Below are 25,865 nucleotides of genomic sequence, written 5' to 3'. Positions count from 1 at the left end.
TATGAAGCAAATAAAAAATGCCAGTACATGGATATTTTTAACTTGGCCTGGCATTTTGCCCAATTCTAAGGGCCAAGTTCTTGGAGAAACTGGTTGGTGAGAATTCAAATAAAAAAAATTAAATATGATGTAGTGCACTAATACTATATTTCTATTGACTTCTGATTCTTCTATTAATTAGCTATTTCAGTTCTAAATGAAAAATACTGGCAAAAATGAGAACGGCAAATTTTTCTGAGAACAGGTTATTTTGAATCATTCTGCAAAGGCTTCATAATATCATGTTTCAAGAATTGGCTTATTACACTGAATAATCCCCTCAGAACCTCCTTCCCCTCCCCACAGCACCTGTAGATATGTTTGTACAGATTTATTACTCTATTTTACTGGTACATATTTACTATTCTATTTATTTTGTTAATGATGTGCATCTAGCTTTACTTCCATTTATTCTGATGACTTGACACCTGTCCACATGTTTTGTTTTGTTTTCTGTCTCCCCCTTCTAGACTGTGAGCCCACTGTTGGGTAGGGACCGTCTCTATATGTTGCTAACTTGTACTTCCCAAGCGCTTAGTACAGTGCTCTGCACACAGTAAGCACTCAATAAATACAATTGAATGAATAAATAATTGACAACAGCATTTTCATTGTAATAATCTGATAACTTCTGATGAATGACTATTCAGGGTTTTGAGCCTCCATGGGACACTTAACATACGTAAATTAATACTAATCACAGATGTATGTATTTGCATTTGTGTTTGTCATATGCTATCAAAAGAAATTAGGTGCCAAAATGAAAAATGACATTACAAAATTACATTTCTACATCCACATATCCCTTATTTTTGTTGAACTTGACTCTCCATCCTGATTCTCTCCTGCCTGGGACTCCCTCCTTCTTCATATCTGACAGAACACCCCTCCTCATCTTCAAAGCCCTATAAAATCTAATTTCCCCCAGGAAGTCTTCCTGACTAATCTCATCTACCCAACCTATTTCAATCAATGGTATTTTTCTCTCCTCCTAGCATCACCTATGCACTTCAATTTGGACCTCTTCAGCACTTTGGTATTCACCACACCTCCAACCCCTAGAACAACATGTACAAATCCTTATACTGAGATAATTTCCCTACCTGTAACTTTTTCCATGTCCCTCTCCCCAGCTGGAGGAAATTTTGTTTACCTACTCTCTTGTACTCTCCTCCCAAGCACTTAGTACAAGGTTCTGCATATAGCAAGTGCTCAATTGATTGGCTGAGTGAGCCCCCCAGGGCATAGCAATACATTGTCAGGAGCCTCATAGCAACTTCCTTCTGCATCTCCCTTTATTTTAAGAAGGCACATATTTGCTTCAAATGGAGAATCTCTGACAAGGGGGAAGGCTCTGAATTAATGCCTGCTTCACTTTGCTCCTCAACAATGATGCTGGTTCACCAAACTGTTAGGTGCTCCAGGCAAGAGAGCCAATAATTGCCAGTCATCCTGTCCTGTCCTAGCACACCTTCAAATGGCACATGAACTCATATGGATGCACCTAAGTAAGGCAAGGATTCTGTATGAATACTCTTGCTGGCATCAAAGAAGGGATGGATTTTGCCTCTTTCTGCTATAAGGCGGCAGAGGCATTCCTCTGATGGATTTGTGACAACCCTCTGCTGTGGAGAAGAGTAGGGAATGGATAATTTTTCTACTTTAATGTGCCCAGGCTTATTTTCTAAAGCCTTTATGGTGATGTAAAGGATCCCTTTGGATTTCTTTATCAGGATACTTACCTCACTACCCCTTGCCTGGATAGGAGCAAGGAAAAAGAGAAGAGGAAACAAAAAGAAAATTGAAATACATAAAGGCAGAATAGGAGAGCACTATTATTAATTCAGTAAATAAAATAAAGACCACGTTCTGGGAAAAGTCTAAAAAAAAACTAGATCCAAATCTATCTTCATACATATGTGCAATTATAACTGATACAACTTGATTTCCTACATGCAGTATCTTTATAGTTTATATAATTTTTTAAAATGTAGACGACGTAGAAAATTTTTAACATGGATATTTGATATATTCTTTAGAAGATATATACCACATTGATACAGTCTGAAGTAGGACTCATTTTATAATTTTATAAAACTATAGAACCTATATGAATATAAAGTTTGAGATATCAAATCTAGAACTAAAAAGCAACAGGCATTTATCAAGTATAAACTAGTTGATGAAACCATGCTGAATGCTGTACAAAGCATAGTTTCCCAGAAAATAGGTTTTTACAATATCTTTCTGATCATTAAAAATGGAATTCAAAATTCTCAGGCAGATTTTCTTTTCCCCCTACCATAAGCCTACATTGAGCAGTTACCTTTCATCTAGTGAGGGTTCCTTCTGTTGCAAATGAGGCTTGATTCCAAACATTGGTCTGATATTTGTTGATAAGGCTCTGATGGTGTAATTAATCTCATTCTCTCTTGTAACATCACTATCATAGCCTACCACATATAAGATAAAGGAAGAAAAGGGCATGCACCAATATTATGAACACTGTTACCAACATATCCAAATATGAGATAAATAAATAACACACTACCTTCCATTTTCATTTTCCATGAAATTGGTATTATTTAATTCTAAAAATCTCCTAAAGTGCTTCTACAAAAGCAGCTAGACAACCAAGACATTGGTTTGAAATGTCACACCAAAATGGGGATATTTTAATTATCACACTACATATTTTCTGGATCAACTCGTTTAAAATGATACAATCATATATTCAAAGGGCAGAAGGGAGGCTGAGAGATCATATTGGAGTAGTGGTATCTACAATGTTGACAGTGCAGTGTATTGTATTATGCTCTCGAGTAACAAACTAATAAGTAAAGGGAATGATACCTTTCTTTAAGAACACTGCAATCTAATGGGAGAAGCAATTGTATAAATTGATGAATATATCTAATTCAAGAGACTTTCCTACAGCCGTTACATTCTGCTCCATAGTATAGTATACTTTGTTCTATAAGGCAGAACACCAAGTCCAAAGAGGTTTCAGATGTCAGAAGCATGTTACCTAAACTCCCTAACACTCATTATGTACTCCCAATTAACAATGGTACAAATATTTGACATATGTAAATGAAAATATAACAAGTGGATAAATAAATGGATGTGGGTCTTCTAATCACCTCACTCTACAAACGCTCTTTGGGAGCTCACCCATTTCCATGGTTTAAACTTCCACCTCTATGTGGATCGATGCCTAGGTTTATCTCACCATTTCTGACTTCTAACCTGCTTTATAATCTCACATTTCCTTTCACTTCCAGGACACTTCCATGTGGACAACCTGCTGACACCTTGAATCAATACAGCTAAAAGTGAACACTTCATCTTCCCTCCCCTTAACCTAATCCACCTCCTACCTTTTCCACTGAAATCGACAACACCACTACCTACACAGATGTCATCTTTGACTTCTATCTGCCTCTCACCTCCCACATCCAGTCTGTCTCTAAATCCTGTGGTTTTACCTCCACAACATTTCCTGGATTCACTCCTCTTCCTCTTCCCTAGTCATTTTACTGTTAATTATTACATCACCCTCTTTATTAATTCAATTGTATTTATTGAGTGCTTACTGTGTGCAAAGCACTGTACTAAGCACTTAGGAAGTAACAAATCAGCAACATATAGAGACGGTCCCTACCCAACAATGGGCTGTGTCAGTCCCCTCCACAAAAAAAACCAAAACCCCAAAATCTTCAATAGCTACCTGTTCCTTTCCATATCGAACAAAAACAACTTACCACTGGATTCAAAGTTCTCTACAGCAGTTGCTCTCCAGAATGCTCTCCATTCTTGAGCCTTCTCACTGCCAGACCACAGCTCTCCCAGTTTTCACAACCCTCTCCTAGGAGCCATTCTCAGATTCATTTTTTTCCTCTCAGATCATAGCTTCCCAACTACCTCTTCAGCATTTATATACTTACAGCCACCTGAACACATTCTACTACCACATTTCTGCTATTCCACAGAAGATGTCTTCTTGAAGAATGCCATGTTATAGGACAATTACATTACAGTAACCACTGAGTCAGCGGGAATTAGTGGGTTGGGAAAAGACATTTTATTCTACAAATTTCCATACAATACCAACCACTAGTTAGAATGCTTGCTATCCTTGCCACATATTGTTACTTTACTATATTACATAGTGTAAAGCTACAAAAACAAAAATAAAAAGTTCTGTGTAGATTAATACAGTAGGGCTGAGGCAGAGGCTGGGTAGCAGAGCAGCATTTTGCCTTGACTGTATCACATGCATGCAAAAAACCTCAAAAAACATTTCTCACTACACCTACACCAAAAGCACTTGTGAATTATATTATAGTCAGAACAAACTTGTGTTGAGAAAACAACACTGCATAATATTTCCATGACATATCCAAATCATGTACCAAAAACATGTTCTGGCAGAAATGAGTACATTTATGTACTTATTTATTCACATATCCAGCTGTATATTTCCTAATTGTAAATACCTATCTTTATTTTCTAACTAAATAACTGTGTGTCCTCCCTGTTCAATTAATACTCACTTGCTGGGTTCATTCCTCCCAAGCTAACTGATGTAGCTGAACCTCACTTTCACTTCTAGACCCTTGCATGCAACTCCCTCTCTCCATTCACATCTGCCAAATCATGTCCCTCTTCACCTTCAAACACCACCAAAGAACCTCCAGGAGGTATTCCTTGGATAATTCCTACTTTTCTTGCCAGGTAATAACATCAGCCACTCCCATTTCACAATTATGTGCATTTCAATTTATTGTTTTTCATCTATGTTTTTATTCATCTTTTCCTTATTGGTGTTACCAGTCATATCTTCATTTTCCCTTCTGTCAACTGTATGCATACTATCTGTGCCTGCCATCCCATTTCTCCCATTAGATAAGTTCCTTAAAGGCTGGAACTATATCTTCTACTTTTATTGTATGCTCCCCAACACCTAGTTCAGTGTAGGGCACCAGAGCACACAACAGATACTTAATACAGATGAGGAGGAAGACAATAAAGAAAAAGAAGAGGTGGAGGTCTAATGGGCTACTATGATTGGGAAAGAGGGGGATTAATTAAAAGTGACCTGAAGGAGGTCTCTTTTTAAGAAGATTTTAAATGAGGAGAAAGATATGTTTTGGTTGAGCTGAGTGGGGAACATTCTAGGCACGAAAATGGTATGAACAATGGTTTAGGGACACGAGCTGAGGGCAAAGGACAATGTAAGAAGTAGTGTGGCCCAATGGAAAGACAATAAATAGATCCAGTAGTCAGGTTACCTGAATTGTAGTCCTAACTCTGCCACTGGCCTGCCTGAAACCTTGGATAAGTGGGTTTAAATAATAAATAATGATGGGATTTGTTAAGTGCTTACTTTGTGCAAAGCACTGTTCTAAGCACTGCGAACGATACAAGGTGATCAGGTTGTCCCACATGGGTTAACCTCTCTTTTCCTCTGCTCCTTCATCAGTAAAATGTGGTTAATAATAACTGCCTCTCCATATGTTTCAGGGAAATTGGGAGAATAAAATGGCATAACCAGCAGGAAGACATCTGGTAAAGTTTAAAATAACAATATAATGATAATTCTGATAATATGGTCCTGTCTCCACAGCATAATGCACTGCAACCAGTAGTACAATATTTGTCAAGTAATGTTGTCAAGAAGAATAGCCAGTTACAAATATTTAATAAGGGATCCTTTTCCTTTGGGAACATGAAAGGTGACATATTTCTGTCATTTAAAAAAAAACAGAAGAGAACTGTAGTCAATTTCCAGTTTTGTTCATTCAATTTCAATAACACTCTTTACTAAAGTAACTACTTTGACCTCAAACTTGTCCTACAAAACTTTTTGATTCAAATGTCTTTCATTCAATTAACATTCTCAAGATATCCACATTTTCAGTAAGACATTTTATTTGAAAATTACATACCGCCATCTTCCTCAGAATCTATGTCAGACTCTTCACTATCACACTGTCTCTTCTCTCGGTATCCCTCTATTTCATAAGTCCATACCATTAGAGATGTGTCTGCACCTCCTAAGGTAACCAATAAGCTGTCATCGTAAATCCAGCGAACATTTGTGACATGTGTACTATGGGCGACATACCTTTTGAACTTCGCAAATTTTCCCTAGGAGTGAAAAAAGATATGAACAATTTGAATTTGAGAAGGTGAAAATGGAATAGTCAATCACTCAGTCAATCATATTTATTGAGTGCTTACTATGTGCAGAGCACTATACTAAGATCTTGGAAGAGTATGACATAATATAACAGTTTCAATTTGTAATCTGTGTTTAGGACATGATTTCTACATATACATAATGGTATAAAAGCACTATAACATCACTTGATGATTTTAAGACTGAAGTAACTATACTATGAAAAATTCTGAAAAAATTGAGGACAGTGTACAAAAATAGAGTTTTATGTCGACATCTTTCCCCCAGTATTTATGATTAGAAGTGAAATTTCATAATTAAAATGAAATATGAAATAAAAAGTGTCTAACACTGTGGCATGTACTACGAACATTAGGTAGTAGTACCCTGTGCCCTCTGAACAGCAATTACATAATGCTATTAACGGGCACAGGTGCCACTAGCTTTATAGATCATTACTGAACACAAGCTAAATAAAAATACATACTTTAGCAGGATATCTAAAAAGCTTCACAAATCCAAAATCATCCCCTGTAGCCAGGACCATATTATCACTGGTCAGACATGAAGCAGTTACATCTGTGACTTCTCCTATTATTGGCCAAATTCCCTCACAGCAAGAACCAAGAACACTTGTCCATGATGCCCAACAAATTTTTTCTACCTATAAAAAAAAGTTATTAAATTTTGCATGTTTATTCTTATCAACAGTAAAATTTTAACATTTCATGTTTAATTATATTATGCATCATTTAAATGGCACATAATCAGAGTTTAAATACATCTTTCCACATTTAGGCAGGGGTGAAATTATAATACTATGGGTAGAGAGTTTTTCTTACTATCAATTTTAAGAGTTCCAAAGAAACTGCACAGCATCCTTGGTAAAGTATTGATTGCAGAGTCAAAACAATTAAAATGTTAATCATTTCAGCTACCCAAAACCCCTCCTAGGAAAATTGAAGTCCATTTCTTCTTCTATCTATACTGGAAATGTAGAACAGCAGTCTAGGGGCTACTTAACAGTCAACATTCTCACCTTTCTGATTTTGAGATTAAAAGATCCTATTTCTTATAACATTCCCTGATAGACCCTAATGTCTAACCCCTGCACTCTAGTTTTGCCCCTTAAAGGGTTACACAATAGTTGATAAAATATTTAATGCTTTTGTTTTTTTAAAAAATTACATCTGAAGGGCTGTGTAGGAGTGGTGCTTTCTAATCCTGGCTCTGCCACTTGTTTGCTGTGTGACCCTGAGCATGTCACTTCACTTCTCTGTGCCTCAATTAACCCATCTGTAAAATGGGAATTAAGAGTGTGAGTCCCACATGGGACAGTGACCGTGTCCAACCTGATTAACTCATATCTACCCCAGTGCTTCAAACAATGCTTGGCACATAATAAACCCTTAACAAGTACAATTATTATTATTATCAATTCTTTAAACCACAAAAATCCTTGATATCTACATTTTCAAACAAATTGTGCATCTCCCCGACTTTTTGATGCAGGACCTCAAATCCCTGTTGCAAATTTTCCATTTCAGAGAAAAAAGGAGAAGTAATTACAGTACACTTTTGGCCACATGTAATTTGTTTCTTCTTTCTCACCCTTCCTTATGCCATATAAGCAACATCCCTGACAACAATAGAGTCACTAGCCAGAAAGCAGAACATATAACTAGTTCAGTGTAGAAATAACTTGTTGCTGCCCATTAGTCTTCATAGCAAACACACACATGCACTGGCAGCCTAGGCATCTCTGAATATGAAAGGTGACAGTAGCAGATAAAGATGGTAGATGGAAAACAAGTATGTCATTCAACTGTTTGACTATGAGACACATTTATCCCGCTTGCTGTGATCTTCATAAATCCCTATTGCTGCTCATCAGTATCATTTCCGAAAGGCAATTAATCAGCTGCAGGTTAGGATTCTTGAAAGACTTTGGTCTTGTACTAATACCCTTACATGAACACCTTTCTGAAGTACTTCCAACTTTCAGCATTCTTGCCATCTCTCAGGCAGTTACACTTTCCCAAATTAGAAACGGCAGTAGCCAGATGCCCAATTCCACCAACTGCAGTTTCAGGGACCCTTGCAGACTGCAATGAGACATGGTCCTGCTGAATCTCTAACTCTGAGGGCTTTGAGAAGTTGTACAATAGACAAATCAAGGGTCCCCCAGAGATCTGCATTGCTGGGACTGGGAAAAGGGGAAGAAAGATTGCCCATTTGAATCCTATATGGTCCAGAAGGGCACACTGCAGCCTATGGGCCAACTTTAAGTAACCAACTATGGCCTGTGGTTGGGACCTGGGCTACCAACCAATTGGTGGCAAAGTGACTGGCATGTACTTGCTGTGCCAATTCCTAACTGGTTCCAAGTGTGCTACAGATGGAGCAGGTGGTGACCCCTTTGCATGTCATGGTCCCAGAGTTACTGATGTGAGGGTTTATGATAGGCTCTGTGCTGCCCCAGAGAGAAGTAATGGCTTCCACCTCTTACTTCTCCCTGCTCTCCTTCTTTGCTCTTTACTGTGACAGTCAAAGAAGTTTGGCTATGGTCTGCACAAACTTTGAGAATTTGTTTGGCAACCCATCAGTCCCCAAAATTGCCTGTACTTATTCTGGGAGCTCCTTTCTGTCAACTCCTTAGGATACATGGTCACCTGGCTTCAACAAAAAGTTACAATTCTTTACTTATATAGACTACACAGTTGTGTAGAAGGTCTCTTTCCTACCTCCAAATTAGGAATGTTCTGTTTTTTCCCTCGAGGAGCTTCGAAGAACAACTGCTCTTTAGCACCAGTGTTGACCTGTAAAAGTTTTCCTTTAAAAAAATAAATACACATACTATATAGAAAGTGTTTAAATAGCTCAGGGATTGTACAAATGGGAAAACATCAACTTCAAGAACTGCACAAAATGCTTTTTGTGAATTTCCCTATTATTTCTCAACATTTTCTTTACTGGGTTTCTAAGCATTGGGAATTTCCCTATTATTCCTCAACATCTGCTTTAGTGGGTTTCTAATGCCTACTATAAAATTAAACCAAATTTTATAGTATTGTGAAACAGTTATGATAAATTTTTTCATGATTTAGGTTGTTCCAAACAAATAGATGCCAATTTCTAAAAAAGTCTGGGAAGGCCTATTTAAAGGTATGTTTAAGTATTCTATTTAACAATACAATTTATAAAACTTTTTCAACACAATATGAATACAGACCTCCTTGAATGTGTTTCAAGAACCAAAACCTTCATCTGAGTGAGCAAAATCTTACAAGTCTTCATAAGAAAGACGCTACGTAACTTGTAAGTGCTACTCTATTCTTATACTGTATTTACAAAACCTTTGATCCAAAACACTTTGTGCAATTTCAGACAGTGGTAATACATGGAGTACAGTTTTGCAGTGGCAATTAAGTTCTTACCTCTGAGGTCCCAGTCCATATGTGTTATATAACTTGTGGCTCCTTTGCAGATTCCTACTCGCTTACTACTCATTACATTGTAGATATCTACAAAACTGTCATAAGATGCTACAGCTAGGTATTTCCCAGAACCTAAAATATATTGAAAGCAACATATTTGTTGAGTGTTTCTTCTCTCATTGAAAACTTGAGTTTTGATTTCTAGAACTGAAGTTATGTTTTGTCTTAAAGAATTCATAAAAAATTCTGATCACTGATAACTTCATTGAAATACATTGATAAATACATTGAAATGTGCTCACATCTCACAAATGACCAAATATAAATTTAATATTTTAGTTCAGGCTACAAAGGAAGTCAGGCATTTGTATGTCTTAATTCCTGAATACTTTAAAGTTGCTAATCAATCACATTTCTTGAGCTCTCACTGTGTGCAGAGCAATCAAGTGTATTTATTGATTACTGTACTAAGTGCTTGGGAGTGTACATTATAACAGAGTTGGTAGATATATTCCCTGCCCAGAAGGAGCATCATCCTAAAAAAAAATCTCACTTAACCTTGATTCCAGCTATGAGAACTGGGCACAGTATGGAACAATAAACATTTAAAAATCAATCAATAGCATTTATTGAGTAATTACTCTGTACTGAACTAAGTGCTTGGGAGAGTTCAACAGTGTAAGTAGACCTAATCCCTGTCCTCAAGGAGTTTACAATCTAGCAGGACAGAAGTGTTAATTATTCTCCACAATAACACTGAGGAACAATAGTATTTAGCCCTTTTTCAGGTAATGAAAGCCTAAGCAAGAAAAGATAAAAAGATGTTCCCAGTGCCACATAATAAACCACATAACAGCCACTAGACCCCTTTTGCTCCAATAATTTATTCCATTTAGTTTCAGCTGTGTCATGACAGACCAGTAGATCTAACAATAATGTTTGTTAAACTCTCCTGGAGAATAAAGATCTCCTTTTTTTCTTTTTTTAACTCTATGGACACCTGTCTAAGGTAAGTTTGGGGCTTTTTTTTTTTTCCGAAGCAAGTCCACAGCATAATCTACTCTTGGGCCAAGCCTAATGCTGTGTACTGATTTAATATTAGTGTGATGAAGTATGCAGATAGATGGACTAGAATTTTTGGAACCAGGACCACTTCTCCAACTCTGAAGCTGACCAAGGAACTCTGACATCAGCACCAGATTGACAGATGGCATTTCAGTTTTCCATTTCCCCAGCTTGTCCTTCCAACCTACAGCTGATTGGGGGACCAGAAGGCAACCTGAAGAATCCAGGCAGACAGGCAGAAGAATAGGCACTGGGACACAGGCACTCAGGGCAATCATGCAAACTCAGTGGCCTAGTGGAAAGAGCATGGGCCTGGGAGTTGGAGGACCAAGCTTCTAATCCCGGCTCTGCCATTTGTCTGTTGTGACATTGAGCAAGTCACTTAACTTCTCTGTGCCTCAGTTACCTCATCTGCTAGACAGGGATTAAGACCTTGAGCCCCACGTGGGACATAGACCATGTCCAACCTGATTAGCTTGTACCACCTCAGTGCTTAATACAATGCCTGGGATATAGTAAGTGCTTAACAAATACCATTAAAAAAAACCTCCCCAAAACAACAAGAAATCTCCTAACCCGATTAGGAGGCACACAATCCAACACCAAAACTTGCCATTCCCATACAATCAAAACATTCAACTAGGTCTCCTTTAGCACAGAATCTGCATTCTTGCAAAAACCCAAATTTCTGGGATGCAGCATGGCCTGGCAGAAAGAGTATGGGCCAGGGAATCAGACGACTTAGGTTGTAATCCCGGCTCCACCACTTGTCTGCTGGGTGACCCTGGGAAAGTCACTTCACTTCTCTGTGCCTCAGTTACCTCATCTGAAAAATGGGGATTCAATACCTGTTCTCCCTCCTTTTTAGACTGTAAGCCCCCTGTTGGACCCGATTCTTGCCCATGTCCTGCCTCTGGTTCGGAACATCCTCCCTCTTCATATTCAACAGACAATTACTCTCCCTGCCTTCAAAGCCTTATTGAAGGCACATATTCTCCAAGAGGCCTTCCCTGACTAATCCTCTCTTCCTTTTCTTCAACTCCCTACTGTGTTGCCCTGACTTGCTCCCTTTATTCATCCTTCCTCCCAACCCCACAGCACTTATGTACATATCTATAATTTTATTTATTTATATTAATGTTAGTCTCCTCCTCTAGGCTGTAAAATCACTGTGGGCAGGGAACGTATCTGTTATATTGTTATATGATACTCTCCCAAGCATTTAATACAGCAAGCACTCAATAAATACGACGGATTAATTACCTTGCATCTACCCCAGCACTTAGTGCTGAGCACATAGTAAGCACTTAAATACAATAATAATAATAATAGTAATAAGGATGATGATAATAGCAATAATGGAACTCTCACACTGTGGCATTCACCCTTTCCCAAACTGCAAGCAGGCACTTGAGCCTTTTCTTGCAACACTGTGCAAAGCCATATCCAAATAGGCTCACATTGTCAGACAAACATTCCCTAATTCTCTAACAACATCCTAAGCAAAATGCCTAAGGAAAACATGTATTACAGAATTGACTGTATTGCTTTTCTGCCTTACCAGGCTGAACTGTCAGTGCCATGAAGGCATGAGCAGATTCTGTGAACTTTTTTTTTTAAACTTTCTGACAGGCTTACCTCATCTAGACATGTACTATATATTCCCTTTTAACTCCTAGGGACATGTTGAAAAAACACACTAGAAGTTTCCAGAATTTAGATTATACCTAAGTCACATTCAGTTCACAATATCATTATCATTGTCCAGATGTTCACAGTAAGTTCCAGAAAGGCTTGAAAACAAATAAAGTCAGACTGATTTATTTTTTAAAAAATAATAAAGTAAATTAGACATCCCAAAAGGGAGAAAAAACTATTTCCTCGTTATTTGAGAAATGATTTGAACCATTTTCAAATTACAAGAAACACTGCCTCAACTGACTCTTACCAGGTGAAAATCGAATTTCTGAAATAACATCCTTTCTGTGGTGAAAGGATACAAGATCCTCCAAAGTGTCTGCATTTACCATCAAAAAACTTCCATCATTGAGGCCTACAGCCAAAGCCTTGCCATCAGGAGAAAAACAGCAACACCTGCCCCCTGAGGAAAATAAATAGCTCATTATTCATCAATGCTTTTCCTGCTTTAAAAAAAAGGGCCTGAGCATCATTATTTTCCAAAATGACAGAAGACAATTCAAACTTCACATTCATGCTAAATTGTGTTACTTATTTTATTCTGCCACAGCTATAACCCAAAAGTTATTTTATTTTAACTTACAAAAGTAACAATGTACTACTTGAATTACAGATATCAGCTTAGCCTAAGAATCAGTATAACACCACCCTTCACTAAAATTAACCTTTTATGGATTTAAGTTGAATAGCAGAAATAACAAAAAAACAAAGAACCGGGAGAGTGGCACAGGAATTCAAAAAATTTTAATACTTCTATGTTAGTTTCCTTGTCCTTTGTTTCCAAGAATACAAAGTTTTGAGAATAAAGTATTTCCTATAAAACTGTTTTCTTTTAAAATTAGGGCATGCTACAGCTTAAGACTAAAAGAAAGAAAAAGGTAACAGTCACGAAGTGATCAAGCTTTGGACACAAGAATGGTAAGAGGTTAGTATCAGTGATTAAGAGTGAAAAGTATAAGGTAATGGATGAAGAAATCTATACTGCGATTAATAAGGAGAATGTGATCAAGTTTATAACTGCTCTTTGTTCTAAAAGACATCATCATTGATGGTGAGCTATATCTTTGGTATTATGGGTGTGACTGAAAAAGCCAATACAGGACACACAGGCTGGGCAGGGTGTCACATTTTATATTTACAGTCCCTAGCACTATTTCTGTTTTTGCCTTCTAGTCTCTCAATCCTAAAAGGCTTCTCAGCTTTTTGATTGCCAGGCACCATCCTGGTAGATCAGTGGTAATTTTCTCCCAGTTTTCAGCCAGGGCTTGGGAGTTAGAGGACTGGGTTCTAATCCTGACTCCACCACTTGTCTGCTATGTGCCCTTCTGCAAGTCAGTTAACTTCTCTGTGCTTCAATCATCTCATCTGTAAAATGAGGATTAATACTGAAATCCCTATGTATGACAGGGCTGTGCCCAACCTGATTTTCTTATATCTACCCCAGTGCTTAGTACAGTGCTTGGCACATTGTAAGTGTTTAACAAATACTATTATTATTTCAGCTGGATGCAGCATTGTTTGGATTTTGTTTTACTATATACTTAAAAGCAGTGCTGAAACAAAAAGATTCTTTGATGAGGCTGAGCTATAAAGTGATTAATAAGAAGAATGTGATCAAGTTTATAATTGCCCTATGTTCTGGAAGACAATTTCATTGATGGGGAGATATCTCTCTCTTTGGTATTATGTGTGTGATTGAAAAAGCCAATACAGGACACAAGGGCTGGGCAGGGTGTCACATTTTATATTTACAGTCCCTAGCACTATTTTTGTGTTTGCCTCCTAGTCTCTCAATCCTAAAAGACTTATCAATCAATCAATCAATCGTATTTATTGAGCACTTACTATGTGCAGAGCACTGTACTAAGCGCTTGGGAAGTACAAATTGGCATCACATAGAGACAGTCCCTACCCAGCAGTGGGCTCACAGTCTAAAAGGGGGAGACAGAGAACAGTACCAAACATACCAACAAAATAAAATAGGATAGAAATAAAATAAGTAGGATAGAACTGAACTTATGAGCTCCTTTCTGATTTCCATGCACCATGCTGGTACATCAGTGGCAATTTATTCCCAGTTTTCAGCAAGGGCTTGGGTGTCAGAGGACCTGGGACTAAGTTTTGATGGGAATTTCAGTATAAACTGTAGTTAAGAAAAGAAGTTAATTTTGGAATGGATATCATTTCATAGAATTATTACTGAAAGGAGCAACAGAGACCAACAACAAAGGATAAAAGGCAGCTGGAACCAAGAACAACTGAGTAGTAAAACGCTTTACTGGAGGGGGAAAAATAAGTGTACTTTAACTAAAAAGTATTCAGATGACATATACAAGTTATTTATTTTTCCAAGAGTTGTATTTTGAACCAAGAACAAAGGAAACAAATTCAAGAAGGGAACTGATATTGTAGACTACCATGGAAGTTATTGGAGAAAAGGATTTAAGAATGGAAGAGAGTGAAAACAAAACGGCACTTTGCATAGAGGACAGAGTACAGAACTGCGTATAACCTGGGTGTATCTTGGAACTCTGAATTCTTCATTACAGTATGAAAGTAATCATTTCATACTCCTGGATCAAATTAGCCTCTTACCTTTTCTCAGTTTCCGAACAGCTAGCATACAGTGACTGGGAGAGAGATCCCATATTCTTAGGGTTTTATCATCACTTACAGTAGCACAAATAGGCAAATGAGGATGGGCAGCTAAGCCCCACACTTCCCCTTCCATGTGCCCCTATAACAAGCATAAAAGATATTGTAAACCACCAATCTTGAGGACAAAATTTATCATAAGAGAAACAGTAATCCATATTTAGGATTTTTCTAACTAGTATATACTATTCTAAATTGATTCCTGGGCTGAAAGCTTGATATTTTTTGTACATTTATAGTGAAAAGGTAGGATAAATGTTACACTCTGGAAGTAGCTAAAATTATAGAAATATAGCCAAATGACCAGTCCTCTGCCTCCAGACAAGTAAATGCTCTTTCCTTAAAGATTTCCAGTGGCAGAGATGCTGCAACCTCCTTGATCAAGTACTTAAACATCTAGGCAGTTGGAACATATTTGTCTAACTCAGCCCCTTCTTGATGAAGTTTAAAACCAATTCTCCTTCAATATTCAGTGAAGATTGATTCAGTGAAGATGGATGGCTAAAAAATTTCTCCCCAAAATGCTTTGTATACTTGAAAAAATTATCCTTTAGCTTTCTTTTCTCCTACAAAACAGCCTTACTTCTTTGAATTCTTCCTCAGATATTCTCTTCTCCAACCTCTTAATTATTATTGCAGCTCCTCTTTGGACACCTTTCTGGTTTCTCTATATTTTTTCAAAACTCTAGTAATGAAAACTGGACATACAGTTATGATCTCTTTACGGTAAATGTGAAAATAAAGACCTCCATTTAATTACATACATTAGTTATTAATCATTCTTGTCCATAAAATGGTTAGTATACACACTTGGGAAAAACTGATTTTTGTATTTTTCAAGAAAATCAGCAATTAGGAACCTAACAGGCCCCTAATTACTATTCTTCCATTATTTTTAGCAATTTTGCGCAATATCTATAGAAAACCTATTCTCTGGCCTTGCCTATACTTTTAGATGTCATAGCAACAAGGCAGACAACATACGGAGAATACTGAGGCACCACAGAAGGCTATGGGTCTTATTTAAATTTTGGTCACCTGCTATCTCCTATATCCCTACAAAATTAAACTTATTTTCTGTTGAATTGAGTGTTTACAGGTTAACATTTTCGGTAGTTTCTTCAGTAGTTAATGTCTCCCAGAAAAATTTCTAGTAGTTAATTTCCTTTCATTTTTAAATTCAATAGTCAATCAATTAATGGTATTTATTGAGTGCTTACGTGTGCAGAGCACGTGGGAGAGTACAATACAATAGAGCTGGTAAACATGTTCCCTGCCTACAAGGAGCTACCAGTCCAATAATCTTATAGCAGCTCTTCTGTCAACTGTTCCAGGGGCAAGAACATGAAAATGTTAATTACCTGAACTAACAAGGTGATTGGTCCACCTTTATCTACCTCCAAAATTTCACCATTTTTTGTGCCAACTAAAATATGTCCATGTCCCAATGATATGGCACGTATTGATGGGTTGTCTTCCAGGAGGAGACCTAAAATATCAAATACAGTCAAGGAAGTCACTATAATTGCAAATTTAATTTAAAAATGAACAATAACTTCCAGAAAGACATCTGAACTTGTAATTAATGTTTTTTTCTCATTCACATATATGGAAGATGTCACTGACAGATTGTTCATGTGGGTGGTTGTGGGATAAAAGACCAATTCACAGCTAAGCGATCCCCTTTTCATTACGCACACATGATTTATAATCTGCACTTGTTATCTGTAGCACTGGCATTGTTTTATATTCTGCCTTTTGTATCATGATGTTCATGACACTTTTGCTTCCTTCCATCATTCCTCAAAGTCAGGTACTCTCATCTCCCAGCAGTCCAGAGATAGCACATCATTGGAGGTGGCTGAAAATGATGTTTTGGTACTACTTGCTTAAAACTCCTCTTTATTTCACCACTGAAATAGGTGCATTTATTTTATTTTCATTCGTTCAAGGACACTAATTCCAAAATTAAGTACCAACTTTTGCTGACAAGAAGAACTTCATTACCTTTAGTTATCCAGAGTCCTAGATATTTGGTCTACGCATTTATTTTTCCATTTGCCTATTTTTCTCGATGCAAATTTGATATTTGGCATTCTGCATTTGTTCAATTCTCTGATGTGATCTGACCCATTGATGGACAAGACATCAATACATGGTTCCCCGTGAGCCTCAACCCAGGGATTTCCTATCAAAATGATAATCCAAATCTGAGATGTCTCTTCCTTTTCTTTGTGGAAACCTCTCAGTTTGGTTTGCTAATGTCCCTTTGCTGCTTCATTTGAAACATGTCAACCCATGTAAATAGAGGCTAAGCCACAAACAGCAATAGATGCTGCAAACAAATAGACTTTCAAATGCATAGGTACTAAAACATGATAAGCTATAACATGTATCCAGGATAGGTTAAGAGGCATACATACAACACCAATATAGAGACTATTTAAGGGCACATGACCATAAAACCACTGTAAATTTAAATTTGATTATAGCTGGATTAGAAAACAAAACAAAATGTAGGGAAGTAATACTGGGATTCAACAGAGAACAAAGTTTAGGAAGCTAACAAAATAAAAACTTATAAAGGATATGCTACAAAAAGAAAAAAGGGTGCCATTGGGCTGCAATCCCTCAAATCACCTTTAGATCCAGGGGCCAAGGCAGCTCTTTTGATGGCATAAGTTTTGAGGCAACGTTCAAATGAGTCATCCCAGAGAGCCACTACTCCATCCTTTCCCCCAGTTACAAATCCCTGTTGAAATCAAAATTGCAAGCTAGCATTAGTTTAAGGTTTGCCATTTCCATGTGTGTTCAGTACATGAAAGAATCAAGCTAATTTGTTTCTGGAAATTTAATACATGAAAATCAAAAAGGGAATTATAACAATAAAAATTGCAGGCTCTTACTAGAACAATGCTAAGCTTTCTCAGTAGATTCCCATTATTATTTTCCCTTAAATTATAGAATTTGGATAAAAAAATTCCAGCCTCAAAAGCATTTCAGCAGTTATCTGCTTTAATAAAATTAATTTCATTCTTATGAGCGTTTAATAAATGTTCTAAATCATCCTGATAATGGGGTTTAATGAATGTCATTTGGGTGTGAAGCACAGTACCAAGTGTTCAGGATGTAACAGAAGCAAAACACCCCATCACTGCCCTCTGGGAACTTGTAATAAGGTGGACAGACAAAAAATATTTACCAAAAGGGGAAACAGGGGGAAAAACAAGAATATACTGGGAGTAGCATCAGGATAAAACAATAAGCCCAGATACCTAAGAGCCAAAGTTGAAAATGAAATATTTAAATGCCATGAGTGGTGTTGATTTGACGTGCCTAGGGTGTGCTGTAAGTTAATAAGGGAAGACTCTCCAGAATAAATGGAATTTTAGGAACTTTTTAAGATGGGGAGAACTGTGGTCTGGCAGATTTTCAGGAGCTATTTTCATGCTGGGGAAATAGCTTGAGCAAGAGGTGAGAGGCAGGAGAGTCAACAACAAAGGGCAGTTGTGATGGTGAACTTGGCAGAAACAAGAAATATGAGCTGGGGGCTAACAGGTGAAGAGAGTGGCTATTGAAGATGATGAAAATGTAGCAGTTGAGTGAATGTGGGAGCAGAAAGACAATGAGGAGTTGAGGATGATGCCAGGATTGTGGACTCCTGGGAGAGGGAGAATGGTTATGTTATCAACAGAGATGGGAAAGTTAGGAGCAGGTGTGTGTTTAGGAGGAAAGTTAATTTTTAGACATGATGGAGTCTTCATCAGGAACATCAGATGCAACTGGCTTTTGAGATTCCCGAACTGAGAAGCTACCCAGATGAATGATTATAGTAATAGTGGTTAGTGCAGTGCCACTGTCTTTCTTGACAGACTTGTTCTTGTTAAAGTACCAAGTGCAACTAGTTAGTAGGTGGGCAGGGGTGCAGCACAGTGCAGAGTTCAGGTGTGGTCTCTACCTTCATTAGCCAGCCACAGGCAGAGCCAGAACTCATATTTTTAGGCATAACTGTCACTAGAAAAGATATTTTGTAGTAGCAATAGTAATGGCATTTTTTTTGTGTGTCTACTGAATGCTCTGCAGGGAGGTACAACAGGAGCACAGGACCCATTTCCTGTAGAGAACATAAATCTTCATATCTAAAGACGATTGTTTATTCCAAAGCATTAATATTCATTCATTCAATCATATTTATTGAGCACTTGCTGTGTGCAGAGCACTGTAGTAAGTGCTTGGGAAGTACAAGTCGGCAACATATAGAGATGGTCCCTACCCAACAACGGGCTCACAGTCTAGAAGGGGGGAGACAGACAACAAAACAAAACATGTAGACAGGTGTCAAAATCGTCAGAACAAATAGAATTAAAGCTATATGCACATCATTAACAAAATAAATAGAATAGTAAATATGTATAAGTAAAATAGAGTAACAAATCTGTACAGATATATATATACACAAGTGCTGTGTGGAGGGGAAGAAGGTAGGGCAGGGGGGATGGGGAGGAGGAGAGGAAAAAGGGAGCTCAGTTTGGGAAGGCCTCCTGGAGGAGGTGAGCTCTCAATAGGGCTTTGAAAGGAAGAAGAGAGCTAGCTTGGCGGATGTGCGGAGGGAGGGCATTCCAGGCCAGGGGTCAATGGTGGGACAGGCGGGAACGAGGTACAGTGAGGAGTTTAGCAGCAGAGGAGCGTAGGGTGCAGGTTGGGCTGTAGAAGGCGAGAAGGGAAGTGAGGTAGGAGGGGGTGAGGTGATGGAGAGCCTTGAAGCCCAGAGTGAGGAGTTTTTGCTTGATTCGTAGGTTGGCAGGAAGCCACTGGAGATTTTTGAGGAGGGAAGTAACATGCCCAGAGCATTTCTGCACGAAGATAATCTGGGCAGCAGAGTGAAGAACAGACTGAAGTGGGGAGAGACGGAAGGATGGGAGATCAGAGAGGAGGCTGATGTAGTAATCCAGTCGGGACAGGATGAGAGACTGAACCAGCAAGGTAGCGCTTTGGATGGAGAGGAAAGGGCAGATCTTGGCAATGTTGTGGAGGTGAGACCGGCAGGTTTTGGTGACAGATTGGATGTGCAGGGTGAATGAGAGAGCAGAGTCGAAGATGACACCAAGGTTGTGGGCTTGCTACTCTGCAAGCCAGAGTTCCTTTTTAGTAACAGCCCCATTTCTTACTAGCAGAGAAAATAGAGGGGAGCAAGGGCATGGAGCCTAAATTGAATCTACATGCCATATGCCATTAAGGTGCCTCCCAAAGTGATAATAATAATAATAATAATAATAATAATAATAATAATGGCATTTATTAAGTGCTTATGTGCAAACACTGTTCTAAGCACTGCGGAGGTTACAAGGTGATCAGGTTGTCCCTCGGGGGGCTCACAGTCTTGATCCCCATTTTACAGATGAGGTTTCAGGCACAGAGAAGTTAAGTGACTTGCCCAAAGTCACACAGCTGACAATTGGTGGAGCCGGGGTTTGAACCCATGACCTCTGACTCCAAAGCCCGTGCTCTTTCCACTGAACCAGGCTGCTTCTCTGATTATAGTTCCTGAGCACAGGTGCCAAGGAGGGGGTAGAGTTGCTCCTGTAATTCTAGAATTACCACCACTTGTTGTAAACTCCAAACAGATTTCATTTTAAATGCCAACTAGTTTACTTACTTTTTCTACAGCGTGCATGCTAAACACTGGTCCATCATGTGCTTTGACTGTTTTTATAAGAAATATATCTCTCCAGATACACACATCTCCAGTTGAAGTTCCAGAAAACGCCATCTCTTCAGTCCAACCATACACTGCACACATCATTGTATCGCTTTTTCCCATTGCACCTACACAGCCTTTTCTTCCAATCAAGCCTCCCCCTGGTTCAAAGTAAAAATGTAATTGTTAAAACCCTGCCAAAGTATCATCATTATCACCAACATTCATTAGTTGCCTACTGTGTGCAGAATGCTGTACTAGGCACCTGGGAACATACAACAGAAATATCATACAAGTCCACGCTCTTGAAGAGTTTACAGTCTAATTGGAAAGACAAGCAAACAAAAATTCCCAAATACTTAATCAATAAGAGATCTAGAGAACAGATACAAGGAAATCAAAAGCCAAGAAAAGTGATGATAATAATAATAATAATAATAATAATAATAATAATAATGGTATTTGTTAAGTGCTTACTATGTGTCAGGCACTGTTTAAGCGCTGGGATAGATATATGCTAATCAGGTTGGACACAATCCCTGTCCCACATGGTGTTCACAGTCTTCATTCCTATTTTGTAGATGAGGTAACTAAGGCCCAGGGAAGTGAAGTGACTTGCCCAAGGTCACACAGCAGACACATGGCAGGCCCGGGATTAAAATCCAGGTCCTTCTGACACCAGGCCGATGCTCTATCCATTAATCATGGCATGACCAGGAAGTTAAGGTTTCATCAGGTGTTACCTCTTGGAGGAAGTAGAGCTTTATGAGGGATTTGAAAGTGGGGAAAGGAAGTAGTTACATGGATTTGAGGTAACAGGAACCTGCATGCAGGAGAAAGGATGCGAACAATGCATCAAACAGGAAAACAGATTGAGGTACAGTTAAGGATAACTTTGGGAGAATGGAAGAGTGCAAACTGGGAGGCAGCAGGAAAAGGACGGTCTAGGAGAATCTAGAAGCCACAGCTTTATGATTTATATAGAAATTAATGGGTAGGTCACTGAAGGTTTGTGAATGCAGATATGATCAATATAAATGAGGTTCAGTCTAAAAACGACCTTGACAGTCCAGACCCAACGTATCCTTAACTAACAAGAATAATTGAGATTACCCTGCCAGGGTTTCGTAGGACAAAGACAGTTCAATTTAGAGCACATTGGCCAAGGAGGCTCTAGATCCTTTCCCTTCCCAATGAAGTGTCTTTAATAGGTGCTTCAATAACTAATGATGCTTTTAAAAACAGAGATAGAGACAGGTGGCCTCTGGAGTCAGGTGGATATAAATTATGATGATGATGGCATTTATTAGGCGCTTACTATGTGTAAAACAGTGTTCTAAGTGCTGGGGAGGTTACAATGTGATCAGGTTGTCCCACAGGGGGACTCACAGTCTTAATCCCCATTTTACAGATGAGGTAACTGAGGCACAGAGAAGTTAAGTGACTTACCCAAAGTCACACAGCTGACAATTGGTGGAGTCAGGATTTGAACCCATGACCCCTGACTCCAAAGCACAGGCTTTTTCCACTGAGCCACGCTGCTTCTCATTATATACACTGAGATGCAGCCTGGCCTAGTGGAAAGAGCACAAGGCTGGGAGTCTGGAGACCTGGGTTCTAATCCCAGCTCCATACCTTGCCTGCTGTGTGATCATTGGTAAGTCACATAACTTCACTGTGCTTCAGTCTCCTCATCTACAGAGTGTGAAACCCATGTATGACCAGGACTGTGTCTGCTCCAATTGCACTGTATCTATTCCAGTTTAGCAAAGTTGGCCACAACAAGCACTCAACAAATGCCATACTTGTTGTTATTATTATTATTGTTACTATTGTTAACACAACAATAATAATAATATAAACTTAGTAGGAACAAGAGGAAAAAGAAACAAGGAGCACCTTAAATCAAAATGCTAAGTGCTGAAGGGAGTTATTTGCAACATACAACCAGGAAATTAGCTGGGCCTGTCTCCAGGCAAAAGTGACTTTTTAATCAAAGCCTACTGTATTCAGAGCACTGGTATAATGTTTACTCGTTGTCTCAATAAGCGCATATTATTTGTGTCTATTTTTATAGACAGGTCAGAGAAGCAGCATGGCCTAGTGGATAGAGCACAGGCCTGGGAGTTAGAAGGACCTGGGCTCTAATCCTGGCTCCACCACTCGCCTGCTATGTGACCTTGGGCAAATCACTTCACTTCTCTGGGCTTCAGTTTCCTCATCTGTAAAATGGGAACTTAGATGGTGAGCGCTATGTGGGACAGGGACTATGTCTAACCCAATTACCTTGTATCTACCCCAACGCTTAGTACAGTGCCTGGCACACAGTACGGGCTGAACAAATATTACAATTATTATTATTACCTCCATCTTAAACAAACCTTTAGAAGAAAAAAGTAACTTATTTCAGGCTCATTTCAGCCTTTCTGAAATGTACACTGAGTGGCAGAATTCTCCATATTTTACAAAACAAAGGAGAATCTGCTTCCTTGTCACTGGGACTTACAATCTAATATACAAAATGAAACAAATACAATTAGCAGGGAAAGACAAATTTCATAAATGATTAATTTCTGGCTTTTAGTCACATAAAAGCTAAAACGTAAATATTTATTATTTAATTTGAGAATGGCTAATAGACACCAATAAAATTAGTTCTGAATTTTATGTACAAATGCGAGAAATATTTTTGGTTATGCCTGCTTACTGTCATTCAAAATGGGTTTGATGCTTCAATGCATTTAGGCATTATATCACATGGGAATGGATTTACTGATATTCACTAGAATCATTTAGTGAAAAACTTATTTTGAGGGGAATGAAAATTCAGATATTTGAGAATATGTGGGCAAAAATAAATTAGTACATAGTGGTCATTTGTCTTTGTATGAGAAGCAGCATGGCCCAATGGAAAGAGAATGGGCCTGGGAGTCAAAGGACCTGGGTTCTAATCCCAGCTCTGCCACTTATCTGCTATGTAACCTTGGCAACTCATTAACTTCTCTTTGCCTCAGAGTTTCCTCATTTGCAAAAGAGTGATTAAATACCTGTTCTCCCTCTTGCTGCATGTCTCATGTGGGACCTGATCACCTGATTATTATTCCAGAGCTTAGTACAATACTTGGCAATAGTAAGCACTTAAATACCCCCTTCCCTGCCCCACAGCACTTGTGTATATTTGTACATATTTATTATTCTATTTAGTTTATTAATTATGTGTATATATATATATATATATAATTCTATTTATCTATTTTGATGCAATTGATGCCTTTCCACTTGTTTTGTTGTCTGTCTCCCCCTTCTAGACTGTGAGCCCCGTTGTTGGTAGGGATTGTCTCTGCTGCCGAACTTTACTTTCCAAGCATTTAGTACTGTACTAAGCGCTTGGGGGAGTCCTGTGCAACAGAATTAGCGGATGTGATTTCCTTGCCCATAACGAGGTCACGGTCAGTAGTCCACTGCCTGCCCACCCAGTTCTGATTGGACACTAGAGATTGACTTGACTTCTCTGGGCTTCAGTTCCCTCATCTGTAAAATGGGGATTGAGGCTGTGAGCCCCACGTGGGACAACCTGATTACTTAGTATCCCCCAAGAGCTTAGAACACATAGTAAGCGCTTAACAAATACCATCATTATTATTATTTAGGGAAAAGGAGGGGGTGGTCCTGGGAGGGTCAAGTGACTATCTATTGAGCTCCAAATGACACTAGCACTTAGAACGCTGCTTCACACATAGTAAGCGCTTAATAAATGCTATTATTATTATTATTATTACAGTGCTCTGCACACAGTGAGTGCTCAATAAATTTGACTGACTGACTGAATGAAATACCACAGTTATTATTATTATGGGTTTACATATTGTTTTGTCTGTACAATCCCATGCTTAATTTACCCACTTTTCAAAACGTGTGGGGGGGGGGATCTATCAAGAGCACTGCATTTGTGAATATGAATATATGCACAATTGATAAAAGACAGTGACAACCTCAGGACTTGAAGTCTAGAACTTTGGTTGTCAACCCAACGATGTCATGAATATACTTGATCAGAACTTGAGCAGGTAAATAAACCTTGGAACTTTAGGTCATTCATCTATGAATCATGGAAAATCATAACATTCTATACAATTGTGGTGGTTAATTAATAAATAGCAAACCATTTGCATATCTGAAACTGTATAAATGCAAACAATAGGAAAAAGTAATTTCTAGAGTATTTTTAAATTTTTCTAATGGCAATAGATATCTAAAATACTTCAAGTCATTTTTAAAACAACTTGGGAAGGGAAAAAAATGCTTTTCCTTACCTGCTCTATGCCAAAATCTCAAATGCTTAATTCCAGCTGAAATCAGTTTGTCAGGCATGTAGGGGTTCATCTTTACAACAAAAATCTTATCTTTGCTTCCTCTGAAACAAAGAACAAAATATTATCTTTATCTGATTTTCAAAAACATATATGTCTTTATGGAAATCATTTCATAAATACTGCCCTACTAACCTTTAGTTAATAAACTGTTTGCCAAAGGACATTTCTTAGGTATTCTTTTATTGAGGCAGAGTCTATATTGTTGGCACAAGTTCTATATTTTTGAAAATCTTGAATTTCCTATTATTCTAATGGTTACTTTGGCTACTGGTATAATAAGATTACAAAACTTGCAAGGTGGCAGTATAGATGCCATCACGTTATGTTACAGCATTTCTAAATAGAGCAGTTTTCTTGGCTTAAGAAGAGACTGCAGGAGAGGAAACTCCATCTGAGTCAAGGACAGACTGTCATTACTGTAAGCTTGTTGTGAACAGGGAACGTGGCTGTTTATTGTTATACTGTACGCTCCCAAGGGCTTAGTTCAGTGCTTTGCACACAGTAAGCACTCACTAAATATGAATGAATGAATTTCTTTTTCTGCTTGATACTTAGGCAGCAGTGTAGATTACAATCTGGGAGCAATTATTCTACTAATTTATTACTCCACTAGATGGCATGCACTTAATGCTAAGTTCAGCACACTTCAAAAAAAGGAACTAAATCTTCCATACTTCAGAGGATTTTTAAGTTCAGCTCTTTGTATTCATGCATTC

At 38.2% G+C, this 25,865-nt stretch overlaps 1 protein-coding gene across 4 annotated transcripts in view; it reads right to left on the bottom strand.

The window, feature by feature from the left end:
- EML5 (EMAP like 5) overlaps positions 1 to 25,865 on the bottom strand; it is a 171,105-nt gene that overhangs the window by 45,709 nt on the left and 99,531 nt on the right. For 2 of the 4 annotated variants that reach the window (XM_038744472.1, XM_038744473.1), the window contains exons 17-28: positions 25,090 to 25,190; positions 20,735 to 20,937; positions 17,719 to 17,830; positions 16,440 to 16,567; positions 15,019 to 15,160; positions 12,674 to 12,826; positions 9,661 to 9,792; positions 8,968 to 9,056; positions 6,711 to 6,887; positions 5,991 to 6,192; positions 2,366 to 2,492; positions 1,782 to 1,796 (exon numbers count right to left, since the gene is read on the bottom strand). In XM_038744472.1, coding sequence (XP_038600400.1) covers positions 1,782 to 1,796; positions 2,366 to 2,492; positions 5,991 to 6,192; positions 6,711 to 6,887; positions 8,968 to 9,056; positions 9,661 to 9,792; positions 12,674 to 12,826; positions 15,019 to 15,160; positions 16,440 to 16,567; positions 17,719 to 17,830; positions 20,735 to 20,937; positions 25,090 to 25,190 — 1,581 coding nt within the window. The remainder of the gene's footprint in view (positions 1 to 1,781; positions 1,797 to 2,365; positions 2,493 to 5,990; positions 6,193 to 6,710; positions 6,888 to 8,967; positions 9,057 to 9,660; positions 9,793 to 12,673; positions 12,827 to 15,018; positions 15,161 to 16,439; positions 16,568 to 17,718; positions 17,831 to 20,734; positions 20,938 to 25,089; positions 25,191 to 25,865) is intronic. The other 2 variants (XM_038744474.1, XM_038744475.1) reach the window with 1 other exon arrangement.

This window comes from Tachyglossus aculeatus, chromosome 1 (genome assembly GCF_015852505.1).
Source record: "Tachyglossus aculeatus isolate mTacAcu1 chromosome 1, mTacAcu1.pri, whole genome shotgun sequence".
In the NCBI taxonomy this organism is placed as follows: Eukaryota; Metazoa; Chordata; class Mammalia; order Monotremata; family Tachyglossidae; genus Tachyglossus; species Tachyglossus aculeatus.
Note: the sequence above shows the minus strand (reverse complement) of the source record. Positions and strands in the feature narration are given on the sequence as shown.